Raw genomic sequence first — 26,165 nt, 5'->3', positions numbered from 1 at the left:
GTCTCCCACCTTCCCTCTCCTGCCTTCCCCAACTGTTTACCTGCCGCTGCAGCTGCCGCCTCTTTTCCTCATTTTGCTCATCCCGGGCTTGGAGATCTCGCTCAAACTGGCCCTTGAGTGCCTGCATGTTGACCTCCAGCCTCAGCTTTGCATCTTCGGTGGCTTGCAGCTCATCCTCCAGCTCTTCCAGCTGTGTCTTCATCTCCTCCATCTGGGTCTCTAGGGCCCGCTTGGACTTCTCTAACTCATGCACCTGGCAGACAGAGCAGGCAGGATCTTTCCTGAAGTGCAGCTGCACTCCAGAGCAGCAGCAGCTCATCAGGACAGAGAAGTGGCCTTGGGCCTCCAGCAGGATGAACAGAAGAACTGGAGGGAATGAGATGGCCCCTGACAGCAAAGATCCCACCCCTCACAACCCCACACCCCTGCCTGAGGACCTGATTCCTGTACTGAAGACTGCTCAGTAAGAACAAGGTTTAGCTGGTCCCTCAGACTGATCCCAACAGAGGCTCACTGGCAAGCAGACAGTGGCTAGGCACTTACATTCTTGCCTACATCGTCCTTTGAGCTGACCAGGTCTTCCATCTCGGCTTTGAGCATTTTGTTTGTCCTCTCGAGCTCCTCCTTGGCTTCCAGGGCCTCCTCGAGGGCCCTGGCTAGGGACAAGGCCTTGGTTTCCTTTTCCCTGGCTTCTGCCTCAGCTCGGTCCCTCTCATCTGCATATTTGGAAGAGATGTTCTTCTCCTCGGCCAACAACTGCAACGTAACAGAACATTCAGCGGTGCCCTCACATAGCTGAGGCTCAGCTTCACTGCAGATACGAGGAAGAAGAAATGTGTGCCTCTACATGTACCCTGGTCCTGCTGGAATTGTTTTAGATGCTTCCAGAAGTCACCTGAAGCCCTCTTGCTTTCTCACCTCTGAATTGTGCTGGTGATGTTGGTTAGAATGACAGGACATCTTGGTGCTAAGGTGGAAATGACATTGATTCCTACTCAAAGTGAATGGTTCATTGGTTGTCTCATGGGCACAATTAGCTGTCCTGAAATGCCTATGAGCCACATGCAGTGGGGAAATGGGAGGTACGGATAGACTTGCAAACACTTCTCCCTCTGCTCGAGAAGAAACACGGAGAACATCTCACCCTGAAGTTCATCTTGTCTTTGGAGAGCTAGTCAGTGTGTTCTAGATTGCAGTACCCCAAACCAGACTTCTAGGATTTAGTGAAGACTGGTCAGTAATAAGTACCTCCAAAACAGCACAATTGACACCAAACCCCCATGCTGTATGTGTGAGGAAGTGACTGAAAGCAAGCTCAGACCTCCGCTGACTGTGAAGCGGTGGGGAGGAGCTGGCAGCCCAGGAGGAAGACTGTTGAGGAAGGAAGAACTGAGATTCCTGGAGCCCAGCACATGGAGGCCAGGAGGAGCTGAAAGCCACTGTGTCTCTGCCTTTGACTTCGTGATACAATCAAAACTTGATTTTTAGAATAACTCTGAGTCACTTATAACTAAATGGGTAACTAACATCTATTAAAAGTTAGTATTTAGGGTTTTATGCATATAGCTGTGTGCATCTATCAGAATTCTAAGCATGCACTTAAGATTTGTGCTCTGCTCTCTAGAATTTATAAAGGACTGAAATACACTAGGGCCCCAAAATTTAAAGACCCAGTCCAGAAATGGGCATCTGAGATGAACACACACTTCTCAGAGGATGAAATTAAAGAGGTGAATAAATATATGAAAAAATGCTCCACATCACTAGCCATCCATGAAATGCAAATTAAAATAACATTGAGATATCATCTCACCCCAGAAAGAATGGCTATCATAAAGAAATCACCCAACGACAAATGTTGGAGAGGCTGTGAGGAAAACGGAACCCTTCTCCACTGCTGGTGGGAATGTAGACTGGTGCAACCGTTATAGAAATCAGTGTGGAGACTCCTTAGAAAAGTTGGACTGGAAATCCCATTTTCCTTCCATTGACATATTTGGTACAGGGTCTCACTAGGCAACTTGTACTCATAGTGATCCTCCTGTTTTCAGCCTCTCCAGTGCTTGGATTACAGGTGTGCATTCCCACACTGGGACTCAATCACCAGCTCAGCATGCTCTAGAGGTGGGAGTGGGGCGGGGGCAGCATGTGGGACTGGGGATGCAGCCTCCCATCCCTGTGATTGCCAAAGTAGGCACTTAGTCTGCTGAGCTACCTTCTGGCCCTGTGTACTTTATTATATGTAAATTTTACCTCAACAGAAGCAGGTTTTTTTTTTTTTAATGAGCTTCTTAACAAGCAATGTTGAGGTGTTAAAGGAGAAATATACAAGTGCCTATAATTTTCTTTGAAATACTCCCAAAAGAGAAAAAAATATGACTGATAGAATTTGTATATGATATGGTATACATAGTAAAATGTTAGTGGTTGAATCTAGGTGGTGATGCTACAAGAGTTCACTGTATTCTTTCCATATTGGTGTTGCTCAAAATTTTACATAATGAAATGTTAAGGGAAAGTGGTAGTAAAGAGCATATACTTTGAATTATTTGAGAAACTCAGTAAGTGTTTCATGGACACGCATTGAGCTTTGCTCCTTATCAGGGCTGTAAGCTAAGTCATCACTGTGCCTGGCCCTCACGGTGCTAGTACCTGGAAGAGTCACTGTCATCAGAGCTCCTACCCATATCCTTACTTTGGGTTAGGAACCCTCATATGATCTGACCTCAACAGCCTTATATCACTTCTAGCAAAGTGGGCATGGGATGCAGACACCCAGCTGCTACTCCCGGGGCCATGCAGTCCTGAGGCCCCAGTGTCTGAGGACAAAGTGGAGCACACTCCCATCCCTACCTGATCAAACTTCTTCTGCTTCTTCTCCAGATTAGACACCAGTTGTCGTTGGTTGTCCAAGTCGACAACGAGGTCATCCAGCTCCTGCTGAAGCCTGTTCTTGGTCTTTTCCAGTTTGTCATAAGCAGCTGCCTTCTCCTCATACTGCTGGGTAAGGCCCTCAATTTCCTTCTGGAACCTCTTCTTCCCTTCCTCCATGGCTTCCACGGTGCTGGCCAAGTCCTGTAGTTTCTTCTTTGAGTCAGAGAGCTGAGAACAGTGGCCATGATCAGATGAGAAGAGGGCCCTAAGCAAACCCTAACCTTTGCCCACTAGACTCTTCTTCTCACTGAAGAAATCCAGCAGCAGGGGCACAGGTGAGCCAAGCAACACACACCACTGCTCAACCACAAATAACAAGCTAGGCCCAGAAGAGGAGGGGACCCATGCCCTCAGCAGACACAGGCAGGCACCTGGATATTGAGGGTGGAGATGTGGCGCTCCAGGTTCTGCTTGGCCTCCACCTCCTCATCCAGTTGGTCCTGCAGACTGTTCCTCTCATCCTCCAGCTGACGCAGCTTGGTGGACACATTTAGCTTCTGCCGGGTTTCTTCTTGAAGCAGCTCCTACAAAAAGCAAACACAGAGGAAGGTCGCACCCAGAGGAAGGTCACAACCTGGATCCCCTTGGCTGACATGGCACCATACACACCTGTGTGTCCTGGAGCTGGGACCCAAGGGATGCCACATCCTTGGCCAGTTTGATGGCCTTGCCCTCTGCCTCGTTGAGCATGCTTGTGACACTCTCCACTTCATTCTGAGGGTGTTGAGACATCATGTTAGTCCAAAGTTCTAGAACAAGATCCTCATTAAGCATGAAGAGCGCTTTTTACTCAAAACACATCATGTGCCTCATGGGACAGGACTTGTGAAATCCAGAGAGTGAGAAAATACCCATATTGTATGAAGAACTCTGTAGCTCTCAGGGAAACCTATCACTTACTCACTAGGTTTCCTGGCCAAGAGCCTGTTAGAGACCAAACTGTATTAACTGGACCCTAATCCCACTGACTGGATTCTGCATCCCTGCCAAGGTTGGCAAAGATGAAACAAGACTGAAAATCCACACACGGAGAGGCAGCTTGCCATCTACTTCCACCTCTGGAGTCTCCGAGCAGGCTCCCTGAAGATACCAGCCTGCTACCCTTCTCTTCCATGTCCATGGAGGATGTAAATGACCTCGGCTGTACTCTTCCAGGACATGGCTTATCATAAGGGGGCAAAATCCCTACCCTCAACTGCATGTGGGCAAAAAAGTCATAGCCTTCTGCCACCCCAAGTGGTAAGCACATTAAATAGTGATCAAACTTCTGACCATTTCCCATGAATGAAAATTTAGGCCAATGGTGTCTTCAAAGTTAAAGACTAAAGATGAACACATTATATCATTCATTAGCTTAAAACCTGTAAGTGGCCTCAGAGCAAAGCCAAGCAAATATCTAACAGGGCCCTGCAGTACTTGGGCACAGATCACTTCTCCAGTCTCACTTGTACACTTTTCTCCTCCCAACTCAGCACGCCAGCTCTCTTGGTTTTCCTGACTTACCACTAGACTTCTGCACATGCTGTCCCTCTGCATAGCCAATTTATTGTCCAGTTTTAGTCCTCCTGAGGGAAGCTTTTCCAATCTCTCTTAAGCTGGGCCTTCTTGTTATTTACAGTTACCGCCCAGCCTGCCTCTGTTTCCAGTGTAATTTTACATCCCTATGTGGCTAATGTCTCCCCCACCCTCCTGGGCTGGGGTTCTCCTGGGATAATTCTGTCTTCTTGCCTGCCACTGCATCTCAGTATTAAGCACAGAGCCTGGCTACAGCAGGTGCTCAATAAATAGTCTCAGTGGATGATGGTCTTGAAAAGATTATGCCAAGTGGAGAAATATTTAACTAGAAGAAGCCTCCCTGTGTGGTGGCCTGTGAGATCTCAGCTGGTGGCAAGGTCCTCGTGCTCTGTCCCGGAAGGAGCTGTACCGCTTCTCACCTGTAGCTTGTGGACCTTGTCACTGAGCTCGGCCCGGCCCCGTTCTCCATCGCTGTACTTGGCCTGCAGCTCCTGCAGCTGTGCCTCCACCTTCTTCTTCTTATGCTCCACCTCCTGCTTTGCCTGGCCCAGAACCCGTAGTTCTCCGGCCAGCTCTGCGTTCTCCTTCTCCAGTGTCTGCTTGCTCTTGTCCAGGTTTGCCTTGGCCTGGCAGATCGAGCAAGGGAGAGGGTGAGAGTGTGTTTGCAGCAGGGCCGGGCCACCCAAGCATCCTCCCAGCATCCTCCTCTTTTCCTTTGCCCTCCCTCAGAACAATGCTTCTGCCACCATGAGGGTGGTGGTGGTGGTGGTAGCAGTAAGACCTTTAGAAGTCTGATGTTTTCCCACACCTGGGTTGCAAGCTGGCATCCCACCAGCTGTGTCCCACCTGCTGTCATCTTCCATTTGACTCATTCAATATTTTTTAAAAAGTTTCCAATGTTTTAATAAAACTCACATAAAAGTCAGGACTCTCAGCTTCTCTTTTTTTTAAAAAAAAACAAAACTGATGTTCTATACAATAATATGTAATAACTGTGGTGGTTACACAGATATACAAGTTTGTCAAAACTGATGAGGGCCAGCCAGATAGCTCAGCGGACTAAAGCGCCTATGTAGGCAGGTGCAGGGACCAGGGTTCGATCCCTGGCACCACATGCTGTATGGGCCTTGCCCTTGGAGTGCACTGAGATGACAACTGCGACTGGGCATGGTAGTGCGTGCCTGTAATCCCAGTGCTTGGGAGGCTGAAAACAGGAGGATCATTATGAGTCCAATCTGTGTAGTGAGACCCTGTAGACCCCATACTTCCCCCTCAAAAAAAATCATTGATGAATTTAACTTCACATACCTCCATAATTCTGACTGTGGAGCAAACTGAACATCTAGAAACAGAAATCTTGCCCTCCTCTGAGGCAAAGATGAGCCGGATCTGAGCATGGCTGGCCCAGTAGGTGGGACAGCGGTGCCGTGTTTGGCTCCAGTCCCCACCACTCCCTATTGTATTTCCCATTTGTCAGCAGATTTAGTTTCTGTGATGCATCTAATATGCTCCTATGGGCATGTGAGTTGCCTGAAGGAAAAAAAAGTAGGGGCAAACACAGAAGAGAGAAGGGGCTTTTCGTAGAGCTGGAGGAAAGAGGAAAAGAGCCAGCGGGACATGTGTGGGTCCTGAGAGCAGAGGAAGACCGCTCAGTTATGCCAGCTAGCCGCAGGCACTGGGCAGCATCCAGGCAGCCATGGAGGACAGTTCCTCTGCCTGGCTGTGAGTGGGGGCTGCTGGGACAAGGTCATTCCTAGGATTAACAGTACAGACTGATCTAGAACTGCGGCAAACTGCTTGCGCATAGGAGGGACCCACATAGGACTATTGCTAAAAGGTTCCTCAACAAGTTTAGAGGCCCAGGGCTCCCAGCCAGACCAAGCTCATCAGAGCCAAGTACAGTTCTGTTCCCTGAGCCCATGCTGGGCAGAGGTTCTCAGCCTCTGTCTGCTCCCCACATGTTAGGATCAGACCTGCTGTCTGTGGGTGGCCTTGACTGAGGAGTTCTTCCAAGGAGGCCTGGCTACACATGTGGAGTGACTCAGATTCTTGCTTGTATCTGATGGCAGCCATCTGGGGACTGTCAGCCCCCTGTATTGGGCCCCAATCTTTCCACAGAAGAGTGAAAAGGAACTGGTATATTTCAGTATTGTCCTGGGAGCTAAACCTTTCAGTAGGAGGGAACATCCCAGCTGGGCTCAAATCATATAAAAGTTAAATAAAAACTCCACTTTGGGGGGCTGGGGAGATAGCTCAGTGGTCTAAATGCTTGCCTGGCAAGCACAGGACCCAAATTTTATCCCTTGTACCTCATGCTGTGCCAGCCCCGGAACCCCAGGCTCTGTGGTGCAAGTCACCGAAACCAAGTGTGGCCCATGCCTGTAATCCCAGCACTGAGGAGGCCGAGGCAGGAGTTGGACAGGAGATAGACATTACAAGTCCGAGTTGCATAGTGAGACCCTGTACCTAATAAATAAAAGACTAAAAAAGAAAAAAACTCCACTTTGGATCATAAAAAAAAGGAATCCATTTGAAAACAGAAACGTATGGCATAAATCTAACAAATTGTTTTTGTCCAAAATATGGACTAAATCAATAGAATGTGTGAGGCTAGCTGTATTCAGAGTCCACATGCTGAGTGCTAAGGGGACTTAGGACCCTGAGCCATCGTCCAGCCCTTCGTGTGGAGGTGAGTTGAGCTTGGTCCTGGATAGCACTTTTCAAAGGGTGGTCCCAAGACTCCTTCCCATCGGGATGAAGAAACTGCACTTGAACAAGGGCTACAGGTGAGAACAAATGTGTGAATGTTGGTAACACTCTCGGGACAGTACCTGGAACAGGATAAATGTGACAACACACAGGATTCTTATTTGAATGTAAAGGCTGAGATTCTAACAGAACGGGCTAGGGCAGCTGGGAGCCACCTCATGAAGAGCAGCCCCCTAACCTAGTGATGGAGCCAATGCAAACTCGCAACAACTTGTGGGCAATTCTACACCTGCTCAACCCGGCTGAGTCATAATCCCACACTAGAGGCTGAGGTGGTGACACAGCCAGGATTCAGGCTTTCTGGAAACAACAGGGAGGGGGTTACATGCTGAAAACTCACTGATGGAGATGAAGTATAAGGAAATCCTCTACCAGGAGAGAAAAATACCCCAAATAAGCTAATTTTACAGAGTGCTGCTGCTACTTAACAGTTCAAAATCATGCATCCCAAATGGCCAAACTAAAGGACAATGACTAGGTGTGGCCACTCAGCAATGCCAGAGAGCTGTTTTGCTATTGAAGTCAAATGATGATTTTTGACTCCAATCTTCAGAGAAGATTCTCAATTTTAAGTTAAATCTTCCACTTTTGTTAGAGCTTTGCTTTCTCCAAGGGTATAACTAGAGACCCTGCCCACAGCAGCCAGAGAGGAGAGAGGTCTGGAGCCAGCATGTTTGGGTCACTGCTCTGTCACTTACCAGCTGTGTAACCTTGGGAAGTCTCCAGCCCTCTAGGTACCATGGGACTCAAGTTTCCTCATGCGTAAAATAGGCCAATAGTACTGTGACAGTCTGAACCTTCACTGTCCCGTCAGGCTGACGTGTATGTGTGTGGCTTGGCTCCAGGGTGGCTCAGTTGGGAGACTGAGGAACCTTAACAGCCAAGGTCTTGTGTGTCTGAGGAGTGTGTCCTAAATGGGATGCTGGCTACCTTGTGGCTCCTTCCACTTTTGACTACAAGATAGTGGCTTTGTTCCACAATAGGCACCCACCATGACGCACTACCTTGCCACAGGCCCAAATTCAACTGACTGGCTAATCAGCAAACTGGGAGTGAAAACAATTTCCATCTTAATTTCTCTCTCTCTCTCTTCCTCCCTCCCTCCCTCTCTCTCTCTCTCTGGCCATACTGGGACTTGAAACCAGGACCTTTGCACTGAGCTACCTCTCCAACCCTTTTCTTATTTTTAAAATAGGGTCTAGCAAAGTTGCTACCCTGCCTAGTCTGGGCTTGAATTTGTGGTCCTCCTGCCTCAGCCTCCCACAGTGCTGGGGCTGCAGCTGTGTGCCACCACACTTGGCTCACCTGTCCTCCTTATATCTCAGCTGTCATCAGGATGAAAAGCAGCCTACCAGTGTCTATAGGAGACCAGGCATGAGGGCCGAGTGACACGTTGCATGATTCAGCTTTGCACAGCCCGACACTCACAGACAGATTGTCCCCTACCCAAAATGCTTAGAACCAGGAGAGGCTTAAACTTCACACATGTTTCAGAGTATAGAATATTTGCAAGTAATTTATAAGGAGATATTTTGGGCTGGGGAGCAAAGTCTAAACATAAAACTCACTTATGCTCCAGGTACACCTTACATCCATGATGAAAGGTAATTTTATACAGTGTCTTCGGTGCAACGTGTGTGCATGTGTGAGTGCACACATACGGTGGGTTGAACTCAGTTTTACACACAGTTCCATCCCCAGCTGTGCCCCCATTTTGAGACAGTCTCACTAGGCTGCTCAGACTGGGCTTGAACTGTGATCCTCCTGGTCCAGCCTCCCAGAACGCTAGCATTATTACTGTGTGCCACCACGCCTGGCCAGCAACCTGCGTGTGGACTATGTCTCATGTCAGTGAATGAGGTACATGTCTTCCCACTCAGAGTGTCATGTTCATCTTCAAAAAGCTTTGGATTTTGGTGCATTTCAGACTTCGGGGTGAGGAGGCTGAAGTTGCCACAGTTAGAAGGCACTGACGTACTGGCTATGTACGTGCTGTCACAAGCCCTGCAACGCACCCTCTTGAACTGCTCCAGCTGCTCCGTGAGCTCCTCCACTGCTTGCGTGTGTTTCTGCCTCATCTCCTGGACCTGGGCTTCATGGGATCGTGTCTCTTCCTCTAACGCCTTCTTCAGCACGGTCACCTCCTGCTCTCTCTTGGCCCTTGGCAAGAAAAACAAAGTAGATGACACAGAGGGTCTCTTCTGATGGCTCTGTGCAAGGGGACAAGAGCTCTCCCAGGACCCACAGGTAAAATCTCCTGCTCACACTTCCCTTGCTGTGTGACCTAGAGTAATTCTCCTAACCTCTCTGGACCTGAAATTTCCTCAGCTGCAAAATGTGGAGCACATTACCTGGGCAAAATCTCCCTCAGTGCCAGTAAACAAACACACAGCATCATACTGAAAAAACCGTCTGACAGTTGCAAAACATTCCTCTCACTCTAAGGCAAAACCTGAGCTAAACTGCTTATATGTATGATCCAGTCCTCAGAGCACCCAGAAGCAGGGATATCTTTTTATTTCTGCCTTACAGATGAGGAAACAATAGCTAATAGTGGGTACGCAGTGTGCTTATGGTGTCACAGCCGTTAGGTGACCAAGCTAGAATTTGTTTTCTGTACCACTGGCTGGGCAGGAAGGGAGGCATGCTGGTCTCCAGCTGGGCACGAGCAGCGAGGCCCCAAGCCCCAAGTGTGGGCAATAAGCATCGGGGTACACAGGCTGGCCCAGTGCCTGGGGCGGGACGTACCACACACTCCCCATGCCCTCCTGTGTGCCGAGTAAACAATCTTGTTTCCTGGTCAGCACTCATTTCCTGGCAGATGGTCTGTTCTCGTTTTATGTCACTGTCTACTTACTTACAGTGAATCTTAAACTGATGACTAATCTGATGGATACACAAAATGTATACTCTGGGTGATTTTTTTTTTTTTTTTGTGGAACTGGGGATTGAACTCAGGCCCTTGCACTTGCCAGAGAAGCGCTTATTCCACTGAGTCATCTCCCCGGCCCCTACTCTTGGTGATTTATACATACAAAAACTCAGGGAGTAAAGGGATGTGTGTGTGTGTGTGTGTGTGTGTGTGTGTGTGTGTGTATGCATTTCTATAGCTTTTAAATTGCTCCCTAGGGCTGATGAGATAGCTCAGAGGTCTAAAGTGTCTGCTTAGGCAGTTCTCAAAGGACTTACCATTTGGTTTGATCCCCATAACACAGGGAGTGCCGTCCCTGCCCTCAGGGCGGGCTGAGCTGGCTCCCCCCAAAAAACTGCTCCCTAACTGACCATGCACCACTATCGTGATACAAAGTAAGGTGAAACATAATCTTGCTTCTTTCCAGTCATTAAAACAACACCAGGAAGGTGTGCGTGGAAGACAGCGGTGGTGAACCTGAGAGACCCCAGGCCCCAAATGCACCCAGAACCCACTCATCCATGGAACGTCTGACACTACAATGAGACCTGAATACTGAGGTTTTAGTTTAGAAAAAACAACTGTTATTCGACACTGGGCTGCTGAGGCGACGCAGCTCACAGGACAGAGAGGACTCTGTGTGCTGGCTGCGGCACAAGTGCCATACGTTCCCCACCACTGGCACAGGGCCTCAGAAACCCCATGATCTGGGATTGGGGATTTGCTGTGGTGGTTGTCCTTTCTGCCCTGCTCCTCACCTGAGCTCCTGCTGGGTGGCTGTGGTGTCCAGTGTGTCCTCCAGCTCGGTCTTCAGTGCCTCCAGCTCCTCCCCAAGGTCTCGCTTCTGCTTCTCGGCCTTGTTCCTCGCAGCCCGCTCAGAGTCCAGGTCCTCCTGGAGGTCTGAGATGTGGCCCTCCAGCTCCCGGATCTTCTTCAGGGCATTGTTCTTCTGGGCGATTTCGTCATCCAGCCTGCCAGGGAAGGCCCCCAGGATGAAGATCCCAAGACCCCTAGTGCTGAGATCTCCCAGTGTGGCCAGAAAATGTGGTCTGGGCCCAGCTACTGGTGTTCCGAGGCTCTTAGAACATGTTCCATCCATGTCCCTGAGTCACACAGGACTGCACCTTGCTATGTTGGACAGCTTAGAGATGTGCTTGGGATGACAAACAGGATATAAATGCAGGTCATAGACAGGCATGGTGGTGCCTGTCATCCCAGTACTCTGAGAGACTGAGGCAGGGGGATTACGAGTTCAAGCCCAGCCTTGAACTTCAGTTTAATTTAGCATTTTAAAATAAAAAAAAATTGAACTATGAGATGTCACTCATTGCAAAGGTCCTGGTTTAATCTGCAGTACCATGAAAAAATAATCAGGTCATGAGGATGTGTGTGCACACTCACATGTGTGGGATGGAATGCAGAGTGTGGACCGAAGACCAGCAAAGGGGCCCAGCTCACAGCAGGTGCTTACTAGCTGCTTTCTGAATGCTGCACAGTTGTTTGGCCTCCATGTCTGGCTCTCACAGCGACTGAGTGCTGCTCAGAGCAAAGCATTTGCCCAGGTGCTGCTTGGGGCATTAAAACCCAGCCTGGCAGAGGCAGTGAGGAAGGCTCAGGGTGGCATGTGAGGAGCCAGGTTGAGCTCTGGAGGAGTTTTGTGGAAGGGGTGGCGCTCATATCTGGTCCTGACCACAGTGACAGAAAAAGACGGTATAAGGGAAGCCTCAGAGGCCAGGCCGGGGCAGCACTTGGACTTCACTGCACTTGTGAATGGGCAGCAATGGATAGAAAGCAAAGGGCTGAGCCCCAGAGTGAAGTGCTTCATCAATCATCCTCGTACTGTCATGCAGGACAAACTGGGAAGGACAGAGCTGGGCCTCTCCTTTGGAGCTAGAATCCAGCTCTGCTCTTGAAGGTGATGGGATAAGACACCTGCTCTGTCCCTTCCTCAGTGAAATGAAGATAACAGCAGTGCACCTGGCCCAGGGTCTGCAAGGATACTGCCTGAAAAGAGCTTAGCACACGCTGAGCAGGTGAATTACCGGGACTTGTTACCAATGTGACATTCCCACTGTGAAGCCAGCCAAGCACGAGGTAAAGGGAAACAGGTGGGACATCTCTTTAGGGGGAGGTGATTCTGCTTCATGCTGTGCATGGGAGGAGGAGGGTTAGCCTGAGCCAGGGAGGGGGTCTGGCATTCACAGAAAGAGGGACCACAGGGAGGGGGCTGAGAGAGGGCATCCCAGTCTTAGATATGTGGTGCTTGAGATGTCAGCGGACGTGGATTTGGCAGGGGAACGGACATTTGGAACTAGGGAGCAGACAATGCAGGCCTGGTTGTGCATGGGGCCCCATCGACACCTTGGGACTAGGAGATGCCAAGAAGATACAGGTGCAGGGGAGAGAAAGAAATCTAAGGCAGGGACTTAGGTGTAAGACCAGGGCTGGTGACACGAGCTGGGGCCTGGCTTGCAGAGCTGAGTCCATGCCAAGGGCCAGAGGTCACCTCAAGCAAGGAAGCCACTGCGACTGGCAGGGGAGCTCCCAACTCATGAGTGAACAGGGACACAGCTTGTGCTCCCTACTACCTACCTCGCTAGAGCTGCCTGCAGCTCCTCCTCCTTCTTGGCCAGCTGCATCTTGAGCTCTGCGATCTGCGCCTGCAGGTCTGCGATCTGTTCGTGGCAGTCACTGGCATCGCCCTCCAGCTTCCGCTTCAGCTTCTCCAGCTCCTGCCGGCTCTTCTCCTCCTTCTTCAACCGCACTGCAATGAAGCCAGGGCCTCAGGCGGCGGGCACCGCTGGGGATGCTCAGCAAAAAGCCCTGTGCTTGGGCATTTCATACGGAGAAGACTGACACTGCGCGTTTGACATGCATGGTCCTCGGGCCCCAGACCAGTACCCTACAGAAAGGCAGTCAGGCCCAAGCAGAAGCAGCATTATCAGCACCTCTGTCACTGTGTGCAGAGTTAAAAGATAGCCACTAAAGGCCTCTTTTTACCTTCCAGTTCTGAGATCATGGACTCATGCTTGTTTTTCAGCTTGGTTAGGTTCTTGGCTTTTTCTTCCTCTTCTGCTAGATTTGTGGTCAAGTCACTAATCCTCTCTTCAAGGAGTTTTCGCTCCTTTGGGGGAAAGAGAAATAAGCATTAGCCTTTTATTTTTTTTCCATGATCTATGTTTTACTTCTATATAAACAGCTGAAAACAAATCACATTGTAACCAAATGCATCCTAGGGTTTTAAATGGCCAAGAGAAAATCCTTAATGTCCCAAACTGGCCACTTCTGCTCTCCTCACAGTCTGTCCCTCACCCTCATGTGCAGGTAAAGGGACACTCTTTCCATTCCCGCCAAATCCAGCCAGCATGCCCTTCCCCTCTCTCCAGCTCTTCCTCCCTCCGCAGGCTCCCACATAAACATCCCTCCCTCCAGAAAGCTTTCCTGAGACCCCGCCTCCACCATCTAGTGTTCTGCACTAGCGTTCTGTACTCAGCACAGTGGGGATCAGTCATTTCTGCTGTCTCACTAGAGAGCAAGCCCTGAGGACAAGGCCACCTGACACAGCGCCTCGGTCCCAGCAGCGCCCCAGCTCCAAGAACTAACAGGTGCCCCCTCTGTGGGATGTGTCATGATTGCTGCTTACAGCGACCAGCGAATTCCAGCTTGCTCAGGGCTCCTCTGCTGTTAGAACTGCAAGTGCCACCTCCCAGGAACCCCTCAGTCCCTGGACAGGAGCCTGTCTTGTCTGATGCACACTGTCCACCACTCACTTTTGACAGTTTGTTGTTCTGATCATCCATGACCAGGATGTCATCCTCCAGTTTCTTGATCTTGGCCTCAGCTGTAACCTTCTCCAGCTGGAGCTTCTGCCGGGCAGCTTCCTCCTCCTCTAGCTGTTCTTCTAGGTCCTTGTCACGGGGTAAAGGGATCAGAGCCTCACTTACCAAAGTCACTGTCAGGGAGCTCTGGAGCTGACACAGAGGCTAGGCCTGTAACACTCACACTCTGCAGTGTCCTTCTAGGGGAGGTTTATTTTTTGTTTTTGGTGCCAAGGACCAAACCCAGGGCTTCCAGCTTACTAGGTAAGCATTCTATGGCTGAGTCTAATCTCTAGCCCCAAGCAGTGTGCCTTCTAAAAGGAGCAAGTAAAAGGCTTGAGTGAGCTACCAAGCAATCTAGCCTTGACCTGCCCTCCTACATAAATGCAATTTCCAGCTTCAGCTGCTTCCAACATTTTGCTTTGTGGAGCCTGTCTTCTCTTCTGTAAAATGGTGACAGTGAGTGCTATAGTGGTCCTGAAGTATGCTCACAAATACTGATACTCATTCCTCCAAGAAGCAGAGCTCAAATCCTCTCCCCTTGGACTTGAGCTGGGCTCAGTGATTTGCTTCTAGCAGACAGAATCAGGAGGCAGTTATGGAGTACAACTTGACAGACTGCTCTACAAAAGGCATTGCAGCCCCCTCCATCTTGGATCACTCTGTGGAGGTTGAGCCTCACCACCACGATGCAAGGACACCCAAGCAGCCCGTGGCAAGGAACCCAAGGCTCCTGCCAACAGCCATGAGGAAGAGCCACATGGAAATGGATCTACCAGCCCAGGCAAGCCTTCCAATGACTGACAGTGCACATTCTGATTGCAACCTCTTAGTGTCTCTACCAGGATCACTCATTCCTAAATGCATGTGACAGATATTAGTTGCAGCTTCTAAGTTTGTACTGTTTTGTTATGCAGCAGTAACTGACTCTTGCAACTGCCTTTTGTGCAAGGTTGCTATCAGGAGAGAGGATATCAGCACACAGAAGGCAAGATAGTAGGAATGGATGCCTGAGACCCGTATTCAAATCCCCACCCTAACTCTGTGGCCTGGGGCAGAAGCACATCTTCCCCAGGCCTTAGCCTGTTCATCTGCCCAGCAGGGACCTGTGTCACCCAAAGCCTGCAGTAGGTGCTCCAGCAGCTTGCCAGACTCCATGGGCAGCCGCAGCAATACCTTACCAGCATCTGCTGTGCCATCTTCTTCCTCTCAGCCTGCAGCTGCTGGCCCCGGTCTTCCTCCTCCTCCAGGCGGGCCTCCATCTCATGCAGGATCTCCTCCAGCTCCTGTTTCTTGGCTGCCAGCCGGACCCGCATCTCTTCGGCCTCCGCATACAGCTCGGTCTCTGCCTGCAGCTGCTCCTGCAGCAGGTTCTTCTCCTCGGCCAGCTGCTCGAGGTGGGGATGGGCAGTGAGAGGCGCCCATGTCCCGCCCGTGGGGCCAGGCGCAGCCCTCCCCACAGCCTGGTCACACGCTGGCCTGACCGCACCTGCGTGTGCTTCTGTTCCAGCTCCTTGAGCTCACTCTCTGCCTTCATCTGCCGCTCCTTGGTCTTCTGCAGCTCATCCTCCTTGGCCTGCATCTCCTCCTCCTGCCGGGTCACCTGCAGCAGCGGCTTCACCTGTGCACACAGATAGCTGAGTTTTGTTTTTGTGGCCAAAGAGATAGGTTCGGTCATGGATCAGATCAGAAATTCTAAACTAGGGACAGTTTTGCCCCCAACACCAACTCAGAGCATTCTGGGCCATGTCCAGAGACATTGCTGGTTGTCATACCAGGGTGGACGATGCTATTGGTATCTAAAGGTATAGGCCAAGGACACTGCTAAATACCCCAAAATGTGTGGAACACAACCCCACAAAAGAGGATTATTGACTCTAAAATATTAATAGTGGCAGGGTTGAGGAAGTGGCTGGTTGTTGTCGCAGTACTGAGGATGCAACCTGGGCCTTAATCTCGCAGGGCAGACGCTCTCGCACTGAGCCACTCCCCAACCCAAGGAACTCTCAATAGAGCAACCAAAACATTACAAAAAGGAAAAAAAAGAAAGAAAGAGAAACTCCTCCTTTCCTCATCCTAGAATCATCCTGAGAGCACGCCTGCTCGAATGGTTATGGTTCCCTCCTAGAAGAAAAGGAAGAGTCCTTCTGCTCTCTATCAACAGCATCATCCAAACCCCCATACAAGCTTTCTTCAAAAACAGACTCAAGGGCTGGCAAGATAGCTCAGCGGTCTAAACTGCCTGCTGAGGCAAGCTTAGGCAGGCGCAGGGGACCGTGGTTTGATCCCTGGCACCACATGCCACGCCAGCCCTGTCCTCAGGGTGGACTGAGTGGGGGGTGGGGGAATCTAAAAACACAATTGAAGCCAGGCATGGTAGTTTTATGTGCTCTTATTATTTAAAATCACAAGATAGTTCTCATCCCACGCTTTCTTCTGCAGTATTCCTTCCGCGATCCTACTATTTTTTAGCTAGCCATCATTTTTTAATAGTTGAAAATTTTTCCATTGGAGGAGTGCACCAATCTGCCAAGGATCGGGCACTAAAGTGCTACTGGTGTCAGCAAAGCCGCGAGGACTGCCCTCACTCCCTGATTTTCCACACTGGAGATGGCCTTCACATGCTGCATAAATGGACATGAACTTTTTGTACCTGCACTTTACCCCATGGTTCTTTACCACCTCATGTCAACTCCTGTTTCGCCACCCTTGCCTGGCTCAAGGAGCCCCTGACTGACACTGTGGCTTTCTTCATGTGCTTAGCATAATCTGCCATTATTGGTTTCTGTGAATGCCTCTATTGTCTTGTCTGCCAGTTGGCTAGAATATTCATGAGGCCAGGGGACCATGATGCCTGCTCATAGTGCTGTCCCCAGCACCTGCTGGGCACCTGGCACACAGTAGGCACTCAATAAATAGCCACACCAAGAAAAAGGTTTGTGCCAGTTAACATGCTTACGGGCACACCCAAGGGAAGTCCTGTCCCTGAACCTGAGTGGTGTACTGCAAGTAGGGAGGCTGCAGGACCAGTCGTGCCGAGGGCGCTCAACCATCCCACGGTGTGGAAAGGATGAAGCCTGAGCAGTGGTGTACTGCAGTGTACACTGGGAAAAGCTGAGAGGCTGCATTTACATACTATTATTGCTGTTGTTATTTTGGTGCGAGGGCCAAGCCCAGGGCCTTGCGCATGTGAGGCAAGCACTCTACCACTAGACCCCAAGGCTTAAAAAATGAAATTAATGAGATGAGATCAGGTGGTTGCCAGGGGCAATGAGGGAAGTGGGTGTGGCTACCAGAAGGCAACACAAACCATGCGGAGGTTGAAGTGCACCGGATCTGCATGAAACTCAGGGCTAAAACCCACTTGGCCTGGGAAGGTTGGAGCTCAAGCCCTCAGCTCCAGATCCACTTTCCACCACCCCTTGACACCCAGCTGGGGGAGCAAATGAGATGGAAAGGGCCTTCAGGGCCTCTGAGATGGGTGGGGCCAAGCACTCACTTTGGTGAAGAGCCGCCACCACTGCCAGTTGCGCAGTTTGAGGTAGGCAGCGCAGTTCCTCTGAATCACCTTCATGGCTGTCAGCTGCTGCTGCCTCTTGGCGAAGGCCCTGAGGAGAGGGGATGGGAAGCCATGTGCCACCCCATTGTCCACAGCATCCTGCCACTCAATGCCCCAAGTGTGCCCTGGATGTACCCCCTTATCTCCAGCTCAGGTCCTTCTGAGTATTACACACGGATACTGTCTGGGCGTAGACCTCAGTAATGTGAGGCCAGAGTCTTTCTTAGTGGACAAGGGAGTGCCCAGCATGCCCTGGACTCAGCTGAATCCCAACAAAACATAGAGTATGCCATAGTCCATCATTCCCCTGGGTTCCCTGGTATCCCTTGTTGTGCTAGTTGAGTTTCTAACAAATCTATTCTTTCTTTGGTTGCATTTCATAGAACTTAAACCTCAATACCAAATCAGTATTCTTAAGGGCCACTACATGTGAGAAACCACAATGCAGTGAACTCAATCTTATTTTCCTGCTTGGCTGCCATCTTTGATGCAGGTACACTTTTAGAATTGCCTCAGTTATTTTGGAAGTGGGAAGACTGGCAACAGAGAATTGACTTATGAAACTTAGTGGCTGGGGAGATAGCTCAGTAGAATAACCATTTGCCTGGCAAGTGCATGGGTCTGAGTTCAATCCCTGGTTCCACCAAAAAAAAAAAAAAAAAAAAAAAAAAGAAATTTAGCAAGTTGGGTATGTTGTTGGATAAAGAGTCTCCTAATCTGGTCTTGACCATCTTGAGTCCACTTAGCAATGAATAACTTGGACTCAAGTAGGGTTCTGCAGAAGGAGTGTGGCTTTTACCCATTTCTGTAGCATATACTTCAGACAGAGAGCTACTGAGCCTGGCCATGCAGGCTTCTTTAGAGTGTAATTTACATCAAAGAACCTAGGTCCTCATCTCATCCCCAAGATTCACAGATCAGGGCCATCATGACTTCTAAGGCCCTGTCTTGTAAATCACACTTACACATGGGGATATAGACACAGTACAGCCAAATACTCTTTGCTCAGATGCTGTGCCCTATACTACCATTTCTGAAACGATAACCAGCGGGTGGTCTCAGCTCTTTCCATGAAGCATTATTTCACCAACTGCTCATGAACAATTCCATGAGGTAGAAGTTAATTTGCTCACTTTCCAGGGGAGAAATCTGAGGTTCAGAGAGGTACTGTGACATGCAGTAAACTTGCCATCAGCAAGTAGGGAAGCCACGACAAAATCCAGGTCTAAAACTCTGGAGCCTGCGGGCCCTACTTCCTCCACTGCTGTGCACACAACTGGTGCCTAAGTGCAAAGTGGAGGCACTTCTTCCCCTTCACTGGAAGCTGTCATTCAGTCAAGGATACATCTTAAAGCAGATGGCTTCTAAGAATCAGGAAATTATAACATGGGTCCAGAAAGCCCTCTTGATATTTATGTGTTTGGTCTATTCAGAGGAGGTTTTAGGACGTGGGAAGTTGTCTTTACTTTCTGGCCAGGTATCCACGACACATAGCCTGGAAAGCCATGATGACATCCGTGATCTTCAAGTCGCGTTCCTCTTCCAGGTGAGCCAGGACCCCAGTGCGGAAAAAGATTTTGCTTTGTCCTATCCTGTACAAGTTGGGGTCGAGTTCCAGGGCTTTGATCTACAGAGGGAGGAGGGAAGAGAAGAGCTGCTGTTTTCCATTGGGCCATTTTGCCAGTAGTGACACATGTTTAGGAATGGGCCCGCCCAGAGCAGCAAGTGTGTCGGGGTGACCCAGGGCCCTTATGTTGGAGCCGGATTTCGGGGGACAGTCTCAGGCTGGGCTCACCATGAGGATGCAGGCCTGCTTCCCATCCATGAAGCCTTTGGGAATGGCACTTGCTGCCAGGATCTCATAGCTTCAAACACAAGGCACAAGTCACCAAGCACATCCCCATTACACTACCCACCCAGCCTGTCACCTACTGCCCCAGCGGGCTCACCGTTGACGAAACTCTTGGAAGACGATCCTGTTGGGGAAGCCCTGGCGGCAGATGCGGATGCCCTCTAGCACGCCGTTGCACCGCAGCTGCTCCAGCACCAAGAAGGCGTCCAGCTTGCCAGACTGCAATGGCAGAAGAGGCCAGTGGCCCCTGGGCCAGGACCCAGGAAGCAGCAAGCCCCAGGTCCACCTTGCCAGGCCATAGGATACCCAGAGGCACCAGGTGTGGCTTGGCTGAGGGGTAGGACACCATCGTGTGCCTTCTCTGGGTTTCTACTCCCTCTTACTGTCACTATTTATCCCATGATCTCACTTGTACTTAGCGCTACTGGCATCCCCTGGCTGTAGCTTCTTCCTCAGCATCCCCTTCCTCACTTCCTGCCCATCACCCATTCTGTACCTCCTACCTCCCAAATCTCTCCTAATCTTCCCATTGCCACTGTCTACCACTGATATGGCACCATCTGCCACCTGGACAACCACAGCAGCTTTGCACCTAGTTTTCTACCACCTGTACTTCTCCTCCTCCCCCTTCTGCCCCTCATCCATCTAAAATATAAACCTGATCACACCTTCTGCTTAAAGTCCCCCATGGCTCCCTGTAAACAGGAGGCCAAGATCTGGTCTGCACGTAAGAACTCCATGATTGAGCCCCAACCTGCACATGCGATCTTGAATCTCCCTAATCCCTATCTCACACCCCGCACGCCACATGAAACATCTTGTCTAGCATGTTCTTGCCTGGACCCTTCATTTCTCACCTCTACACTGCTGTTCATCCTGGGCCCCTACTCAGGATGCCCTTTTCTCTCTCTCACACACACCCTGTACCACATCAATGCCTACTTATTTTCTCGTTTATGTTCTTTACAAAGCTTTCTCCAAGCCCTGAGGCTGGGGCAGGAGCCCTGGCTCTTCAGTGCTGTCATAACGTAAGACAATGATTACCAGCTTGTGCTGGACTCGCCCACAACCTCAGTGCCAGTGACAAGTCATTCTGTCACTGAGGACAGGTCATTCTGCATGGTGGGAGCATGCTCTACACTGCAGGATGTTTAGCTGCCTCCCTGGTCTCTGCCCACTAGACTCTGTATTAGTCTCTTTCCAGTTGTGAAACTAATGATATCTTCAATTTTTCCAACACCATATCCCAAGTACCTGGCACAAATAGTGATTCAGTAAATATTTACTGGAAGAAAGAATCAGCAAGTGGGTTAATGCCTTCAACAGCCCATAGTTGAGTAGTGTGGATGTACAACTTCCTCCCTTGCTTGCTTTTGCCTCCAGGAACAGGAAGTAGGCCCCCAAACTCAGACAACCTTCCACCTATGGCAGGTGGAGTCCTGAGGCAGGCAGTGGATGGGGCAGGGTCAGCCTTCTCCTCCCTCTCCTACCCTGGTGAGCTCAGTACTCTCCAGGACCCTTCCTCACAGTCCTCCGATGACATCTCTGGGGAACATCCTGACCCCTCTGGGCAGCCCTGGGTCAGGAGCCTGGAAGCGGGAGCCTCACCCTCTTCTCATGGTTGGGGATGATGCAGCGCACAAAGTTGGGTGTGGTGTTGCGCAGTGTGGTCATCAGCTTGCCCAGCTGCTCCTTATATAGCTGCCCCACGGTGCGGAACATGCCCTTCTTGGTCTTGGAGGCACTGGGCATCGAGCTCTCGGTCATCTTGGCCATCTGGTCCAGCCCCACAATCCGGTCCACTGGGAGGCATAGTAAGCGTGACGTAAATATCCTGCCCAGCCAGGGACCCTCTACCAAACAACAGCTGGGGGACTAAGCCCCAGGGCAGCTAGCGAGGATCTCCTGATGGGGAGTGCTCTTTGGGAGACTCAGGTGCTCTTGAAGGGCACCACCCATCTTCTTGTCTGACAACCAGTGCTTTCACCTCCAGCAGGAGTAGGGGGATGTGAGGGGCAGGTGGGTCTGCAAATATTGTCCATGTGGGAAATCCAGAAAGGGCCTGAGTGACAGAAAAGACACCTCTCCCCTGCTCTTGTTGTGGAGGCTTAGGAGCTAATCCTGTTCTCGCTCATGATTCACTGGGTAGCCCTGGCCTGGAGCCATATTGTGCCTCAGCTTTCCTTTCTATAAAATGGCAGCAATAATATCATCTGGCGCTAGAAGAGGAAAAGAAAATTATATATAATATATATATATATATATTTTTTTTAATTTAATTTTATTTATTTTTTTTTCGGAACTGGGGATTGAACTCAGACCCTTGTGCTTGCCAGGGGAGCACTTATTCTACTGAGCCATCTCCCTAGCCCCTTAGCCACAAATATTTTTTGAGAGCCTACTATATACCAGGCTCTTAGGATATACCACGAACCACACAAGGACCCTGCTCACATAGCTTACAGCCTATAGGAGGAGACAGAGAACAACCATGTATGCATACAGTATTTCAGGTGTGACATGCGCTTAGAAAAGGAAAGGAGGTGCCAGGTACAGTGGGTGGCAAATGCCTATAACCTCAGCACTCTGGGAGGCTGAGGCAGGAGGATGGTAAGTTTGAATCCAGCCTGGGCAACTCAGTGAATTAGTGATAACTTGTCTCAAAATATTTTTAAATAAAAATAAAAATTAAAGAAGGATAAGGGGAAGAGATAGGGCTCTCCATTAGACAAGGTGATGGGGGTAGCTGCTTGTCTGATAAGCTGATAGCTGAGTAGAGACCAGAAGCCAGTGAGTGACCACATAGGTATCCAGGGTGCAAACGCTCTGGGCACAGGCCGCAGCAAACACCCAGAGGTGGGACCTGGCACATCAGGCCGTGCTCAACAACATGGGCACTGGTGATACTGTTACTACTACTCAGGTTCTTCCATGGGTAGGTAGGTGCTGGGAATCAAGCTCAGGACTTCACACTTGCCAGGCAGGCACTGCGCCACTGAGCTAAACCCCCACCTCTGCATGGTTCTTTCTCCTCTAGAATGGGGTGAAAGAATCCCAGCAGCCAGCAGGTGCAGTGCCTGCCACGCCCCGGCTCTGGCCTTGACTGCGCCATCTCTGCACACCTAGCAAGCACAGGCGTTGCACTAATGACTCTGCTTGATGCTCAGTCCCACATGCCTGCCGGCTCCGTGAGGAGAAGGCCCACCAAGGAGACCCGGCAGGAGCTTTACCTACGTTAGATGTTGTAGATCAGACCCAGCGCCTGACATGCGGTTGGCCTCTGCCACTGCAGGCAGAGCTAGCCCACACTGGGGCCATACCCTAAATAAGTGAGCCAGTCCTTAAATCACAGGCCTAAGAGCACCAGGTGCTAGGGGCCTAAGGGCCAGAGCCAAAGTAGCAGTCCCCAGCCCTGACAGTCAGCACAGCTACACTTCACATAGACTGTCTACTCTCTGACTGGCAGCCAGAGAGAGAGAGAGATCCCCAGATCAACAGCACCTGGGTATGGGTTGGGAATGCAGATTCCTGGGCCTGCTGTACCCCACTCACTCGGCATCTGCAGGGGACGCAGACAGGGTTTAGCGGGGATCCTGAAGCTGGCTCCAGTATGAGCACCGCTGGTCTAATGTAAGCCCCACGAATGACTCGGGTGAGGTGGGAACTGTTTCAGTCTTCTCAGTCTACTTACAAGGTCACTGGCTCTTAACCAAGTCAAGTGACTTGTCGAAGGCTAGTACATGGTAGAGAATGGATGAAGCAAAGGCCCAAACTCAAGCTGGCCCAACCGACCATGCCTGGACACTACTTCCTCCCATGACTACCCAGTCCTGACTGGAGGGGCGCAGCTGCCACATGGAGGAACAGAGTGACCGCTTCAGCATGACACTGCCAGCCCATACCAACATGGTCCTCTCCCCCACCTCATACTGAGGGGTGTGATTCCCAACATGGGGCACTGGGAAGAGGTGGAGAACCGGTGTGTCCGATCCTCTGAGGGTAGGGCCTCACCATCCTTCCACAGGTCAGCCACGAACTTGTCTGAAGAGGCATTGAGGAGGGAGGTCACGTTGTCATTCAGTGGGTCCATGTTCTTGGTCAGCCAGGCACTAGCATTGTAGTCCACCTGTCAAGACCACCCCATCGGTCAGACACATCTGCTTCAGTCAGATAATAAAGACAGAGATCAAGCCCTCCCCACCTTCTCCCAGGTCTTGTGAAGTCAGAAAATTACATTTGCGGTGGCCATGATGGATCTTCACAGACACCGAGAAGAGACCAACAGATCGGGGCAGTACTACTCTCAAGGACTCTGCACGACAGGACACTAATGAATGGCAGCCACTGCTGGGAGGGCCTCCATATTCCAAACACCCTCCTATCTATCTTCTCCTCTGGCATTTCTCTCCAGAGGCCACCACGATGTCCATGGATTCAGAAAAATCCAAAGCAGTGTCAAATGGTGGCAAGTCCCTTTGTAACCTTCCCCTGACCCAGAGAAGGCTTGACAAGAATCTTAGCTTTAAAATTAAATATGGGAGCCAGGCATGGCAAAGCAGCCTGTAATCCCAGCACTCCAGAGGCTGAGGCAGGAGAATCTTTGTGAATTTGAGACCAGCCTGGGCTACAAAGTGAGCTCAAGGCCAGCCTGAACGGCACAGAGACCCTGTTTCAAAAAATGACAAAAAATAAAGTGTAGCATAGGATCTTCTTTTCCCACACTTCAATAAACATTTTTAAAACTTGAATATTTTGATACTTGGCTTACATAAAAAGAATCTTTAAGACTTTTGAATATCCTGACTTGAACAGTGAGAGTAATCAAAGCCTAAAGTCAATTACTGTGACTATGAAGGGAAAGAAATGGATAATGAAGGTCTGGTGGGTTATTATGGGATATGGGTTGTTATAATAATGGCTAGGCCTGATTTGAGAAGAGACTAGAAAACACTCCTAGAGTTGGAAACATGAAAGTATTACCTGTATATGATTAAAGGAACATGTAAAAAGAAAAAAAGAAGAAAAAAAGGAACATGTACTCCCTTGAATACAAAATGGGAGTTGGGAAGACTTTTTGGATAAACAGCCAGAGGAGTGATCTTTTCAGTTGGGTGAGCCATCTGGTCTCTGTCACTACTACTACAATTTGCCCTTGTAATTTAAAAGCAGCTTCAGTATGTAAACTCATGGGCATGGCTGTGTTCTAACAAAACTTTATTTACAAAACAAGCTGTGGGCCATTATTTGACCCTTGCACTGCAGGTGGCCCTGGTATAGGGCATTGTCTGTACCCATGATTTAGTGGGGGTACTATGGAGTCAATAAAATAATTCTGCAGGCCAGACCATGTCTTTTCCATGCTATCTAGGACATACTAGGTTCCACAAGGAAAGATATTCTACAAGAAAAACTAAGACATAATGATTATGAGGGCAAGAATAACAACAGTGACAAAAATGACAGCTGTCATGAGTTTCCCCAGACGGAGCAGGTTGACAATGGCAGCAAGATTTTTGATAAACCCAAAAGTAGATCTGTTGGTCACCTGGTTCCAGTTGGACCTTCTTGGAGGGTTTAACTTTGTAGCAGAGAGGATTTAGAGTCTATCCAAGAGAGAGAACAGCCTCACCACCAGGGTTGAAATCCATTAGAGAAACTAAAACCCATCCTTCAGCTGATGCTTAGACACATGTAGACTTGGTTGAGATTGATTTGTTGCATGACTTCCAGAATCCTAGCCTGTCCCAAGGTTCTGCAGTTCCCAAATGATCCCCACTGTGCCCATCCACCTGGGGTCCCATGGGACAGAGTACGCCCTGGGCCCACTGGCTGGTACCTTCCCCGCATAGTGGATGATGGAGAACTCAGTTTTGTCTTTGAGCTGCTTCGGCTTCTGGAACTTGGGGTGGTTGCCCTGCTCAGAGCACAGCTTTTCCACGAAAGACTTGTCGGTGGCTTTGGGGAACCAGCACTCCTCATCCAACAGGGCCAGCACACCAGGAGGGTTGTTCTGTGGAAGACAAGTAGGGCAGGGTCCAGGTGAGACCAGAGGTTCCCCAGCCTTCAGGCTCACCAGAAGAGCCTGTCACCTCAATGCATAGGAATCCCTGGGGTGTTACCATAGCTACCTACACCTAAGAGGACAGTCAGCCCCATTACTGCAACTCCCAGAATCCTCAAAGTACCCTTGGGCCAATGAGTAGAATGAGGGTAAAAGGCTGATACCAACTAACCACAAAACACAGTATGTGCTGCTGCCCCCTCGTGGACAACACATATCATCACAAGGTTGCAAATTCGAGAGAATTTGTTATTTATAAATTCACCAGTAATTTCTTTCAATTAAGCATTTCCTTGTGGCTGGGAGGGACTAAGCCAAGGATCCAAGAGCATGACCAAGTTTTCAGATCCATTCGCCCCGATGGAATGGCTTTCCTTTTTTTTTTTTTTTTTTTTTTTTTTTGTTACCAGGGACCTCACGCTTGCCAGGCAGTGCTTACACTGCTGAGCTATCTCCCAGCGCTGGCCTTCCTCTGGACTCAGCCTCAGAGGTTCCAGACTGCTGCATCCAAAGCTGGCCTTCCCAAGTCACTTTCCATGGTGGCCTTGTGAGGAGTTTTAGTTGCATATTCTGTCTGGTTTCAGGCTCTGTTCCTCCAGGAGGAAAGGGCTCCTGTCTGTGTCCCTCACAGTTACACCCCAGTCCCTAAAGAAGGAGCCCAGCCTATAGCAGATACTCAGCAAATATTCGCTACAGCAGCTAGGCTGGCAGTGAACCCTTATAATCCTAGCACCCTGGGAGGCCGA

The 26,165-nt window shown here is 49.9% G+C and overlaps 1 protein-coding gene across 8 annotated transcripts in view; it reads right to left on the bottom strand.

The window, feature by feature from the left end:
- Myh11 (myosin heavy chain 11) overlaps positions 1–26,165 on the bottom strand; it is a 123,421-nt gene that overhangs the window by 12,129 nt on the left and 85,127 nt on the right. For all 8 annotated transcript variants that reach the window (XM_023704673.1, XM_004644492.2, XM_023704674.1 and 5 more), the window contains 20 exons: positions 25,195–25,368; positions 23,370–23,484; positions 20,967–21,160; positions 19,456–19,577; positions 19,302–19,371; positions 18,973–19,133; positions 17,447–17,555; positions 15,437–15,568; positions 15,129–15,335; positions 13,900–14,037; positions 13,130–13,253; positions 12,722–12,893; positions 10,888–11,100; positions 9,234–9,378; positions 4,869–5,075; positions 3,544–3,648; positions 3,306–3,458; positions 2,854–3,102; positions 544–756; positions 41–253 (listed from right to left, as the gene is read on the bottom strand). In XM_023704673.1, the coding sequence (XP_023560441.1) occupies positions 41–253; positions 544–756; positions 2,854–3,102; positions 3,306–3,458; positions 3,544–3,648; positions 4,869–5,075; positions 9,234–9,378; positions 10,888–11,100; positions 12,722–12,893; positions 13,130–13,253; positions 13,900–14,037; positions 15,129–15,335; positions 15,437–15,568; positions 17,447–17,555; positions 18,973–19,133; positions 19,302–19,371; positions 19,456–19,577; positions 20,967–21,160; positions 23,370–23,484; positions 25,195–25,368 (3,216 nt within the window). The remainder of the gene's footprint in view (positions 1–40; positions 254–543; positions 757–2,853; positions 3,103–3,305; positions 3,459–3,543; positions 3,649–4,868; positions 5,076–9,233; positions 9,379–10,887; positions 11,101–12,721; positions 12,894–13,129; positions 13,254–13,899; positions 14,038–15,128; positions 15,336–15,436; positions 15,569–17,446; positions 17,556–18,972; positions 19,134–19,301; positions 19,372–19,455; positions 19,578–20,966; positions 21,161–23,369; positions 23,485–25,194; positions 25,369–26,165) is intronic.

Source organism: Octodon degus, unplaced genomic scaffold (assembly GCF_000260255.1).
Source record: "Octodon degus isolate 3935 unplaced genomic scaffold, OctDeg1.0 scaffold00200, whole genome shotgun sequence".
Lineage (NCBI taxonomy): Eukaryota > Metazoa > Chordata > Mammalia > Rodentia > Octodontidae > Octodon > Octodon degus.
This window is presented reverse-complemented; position numbering and strand designations above follow the sequence as displayed.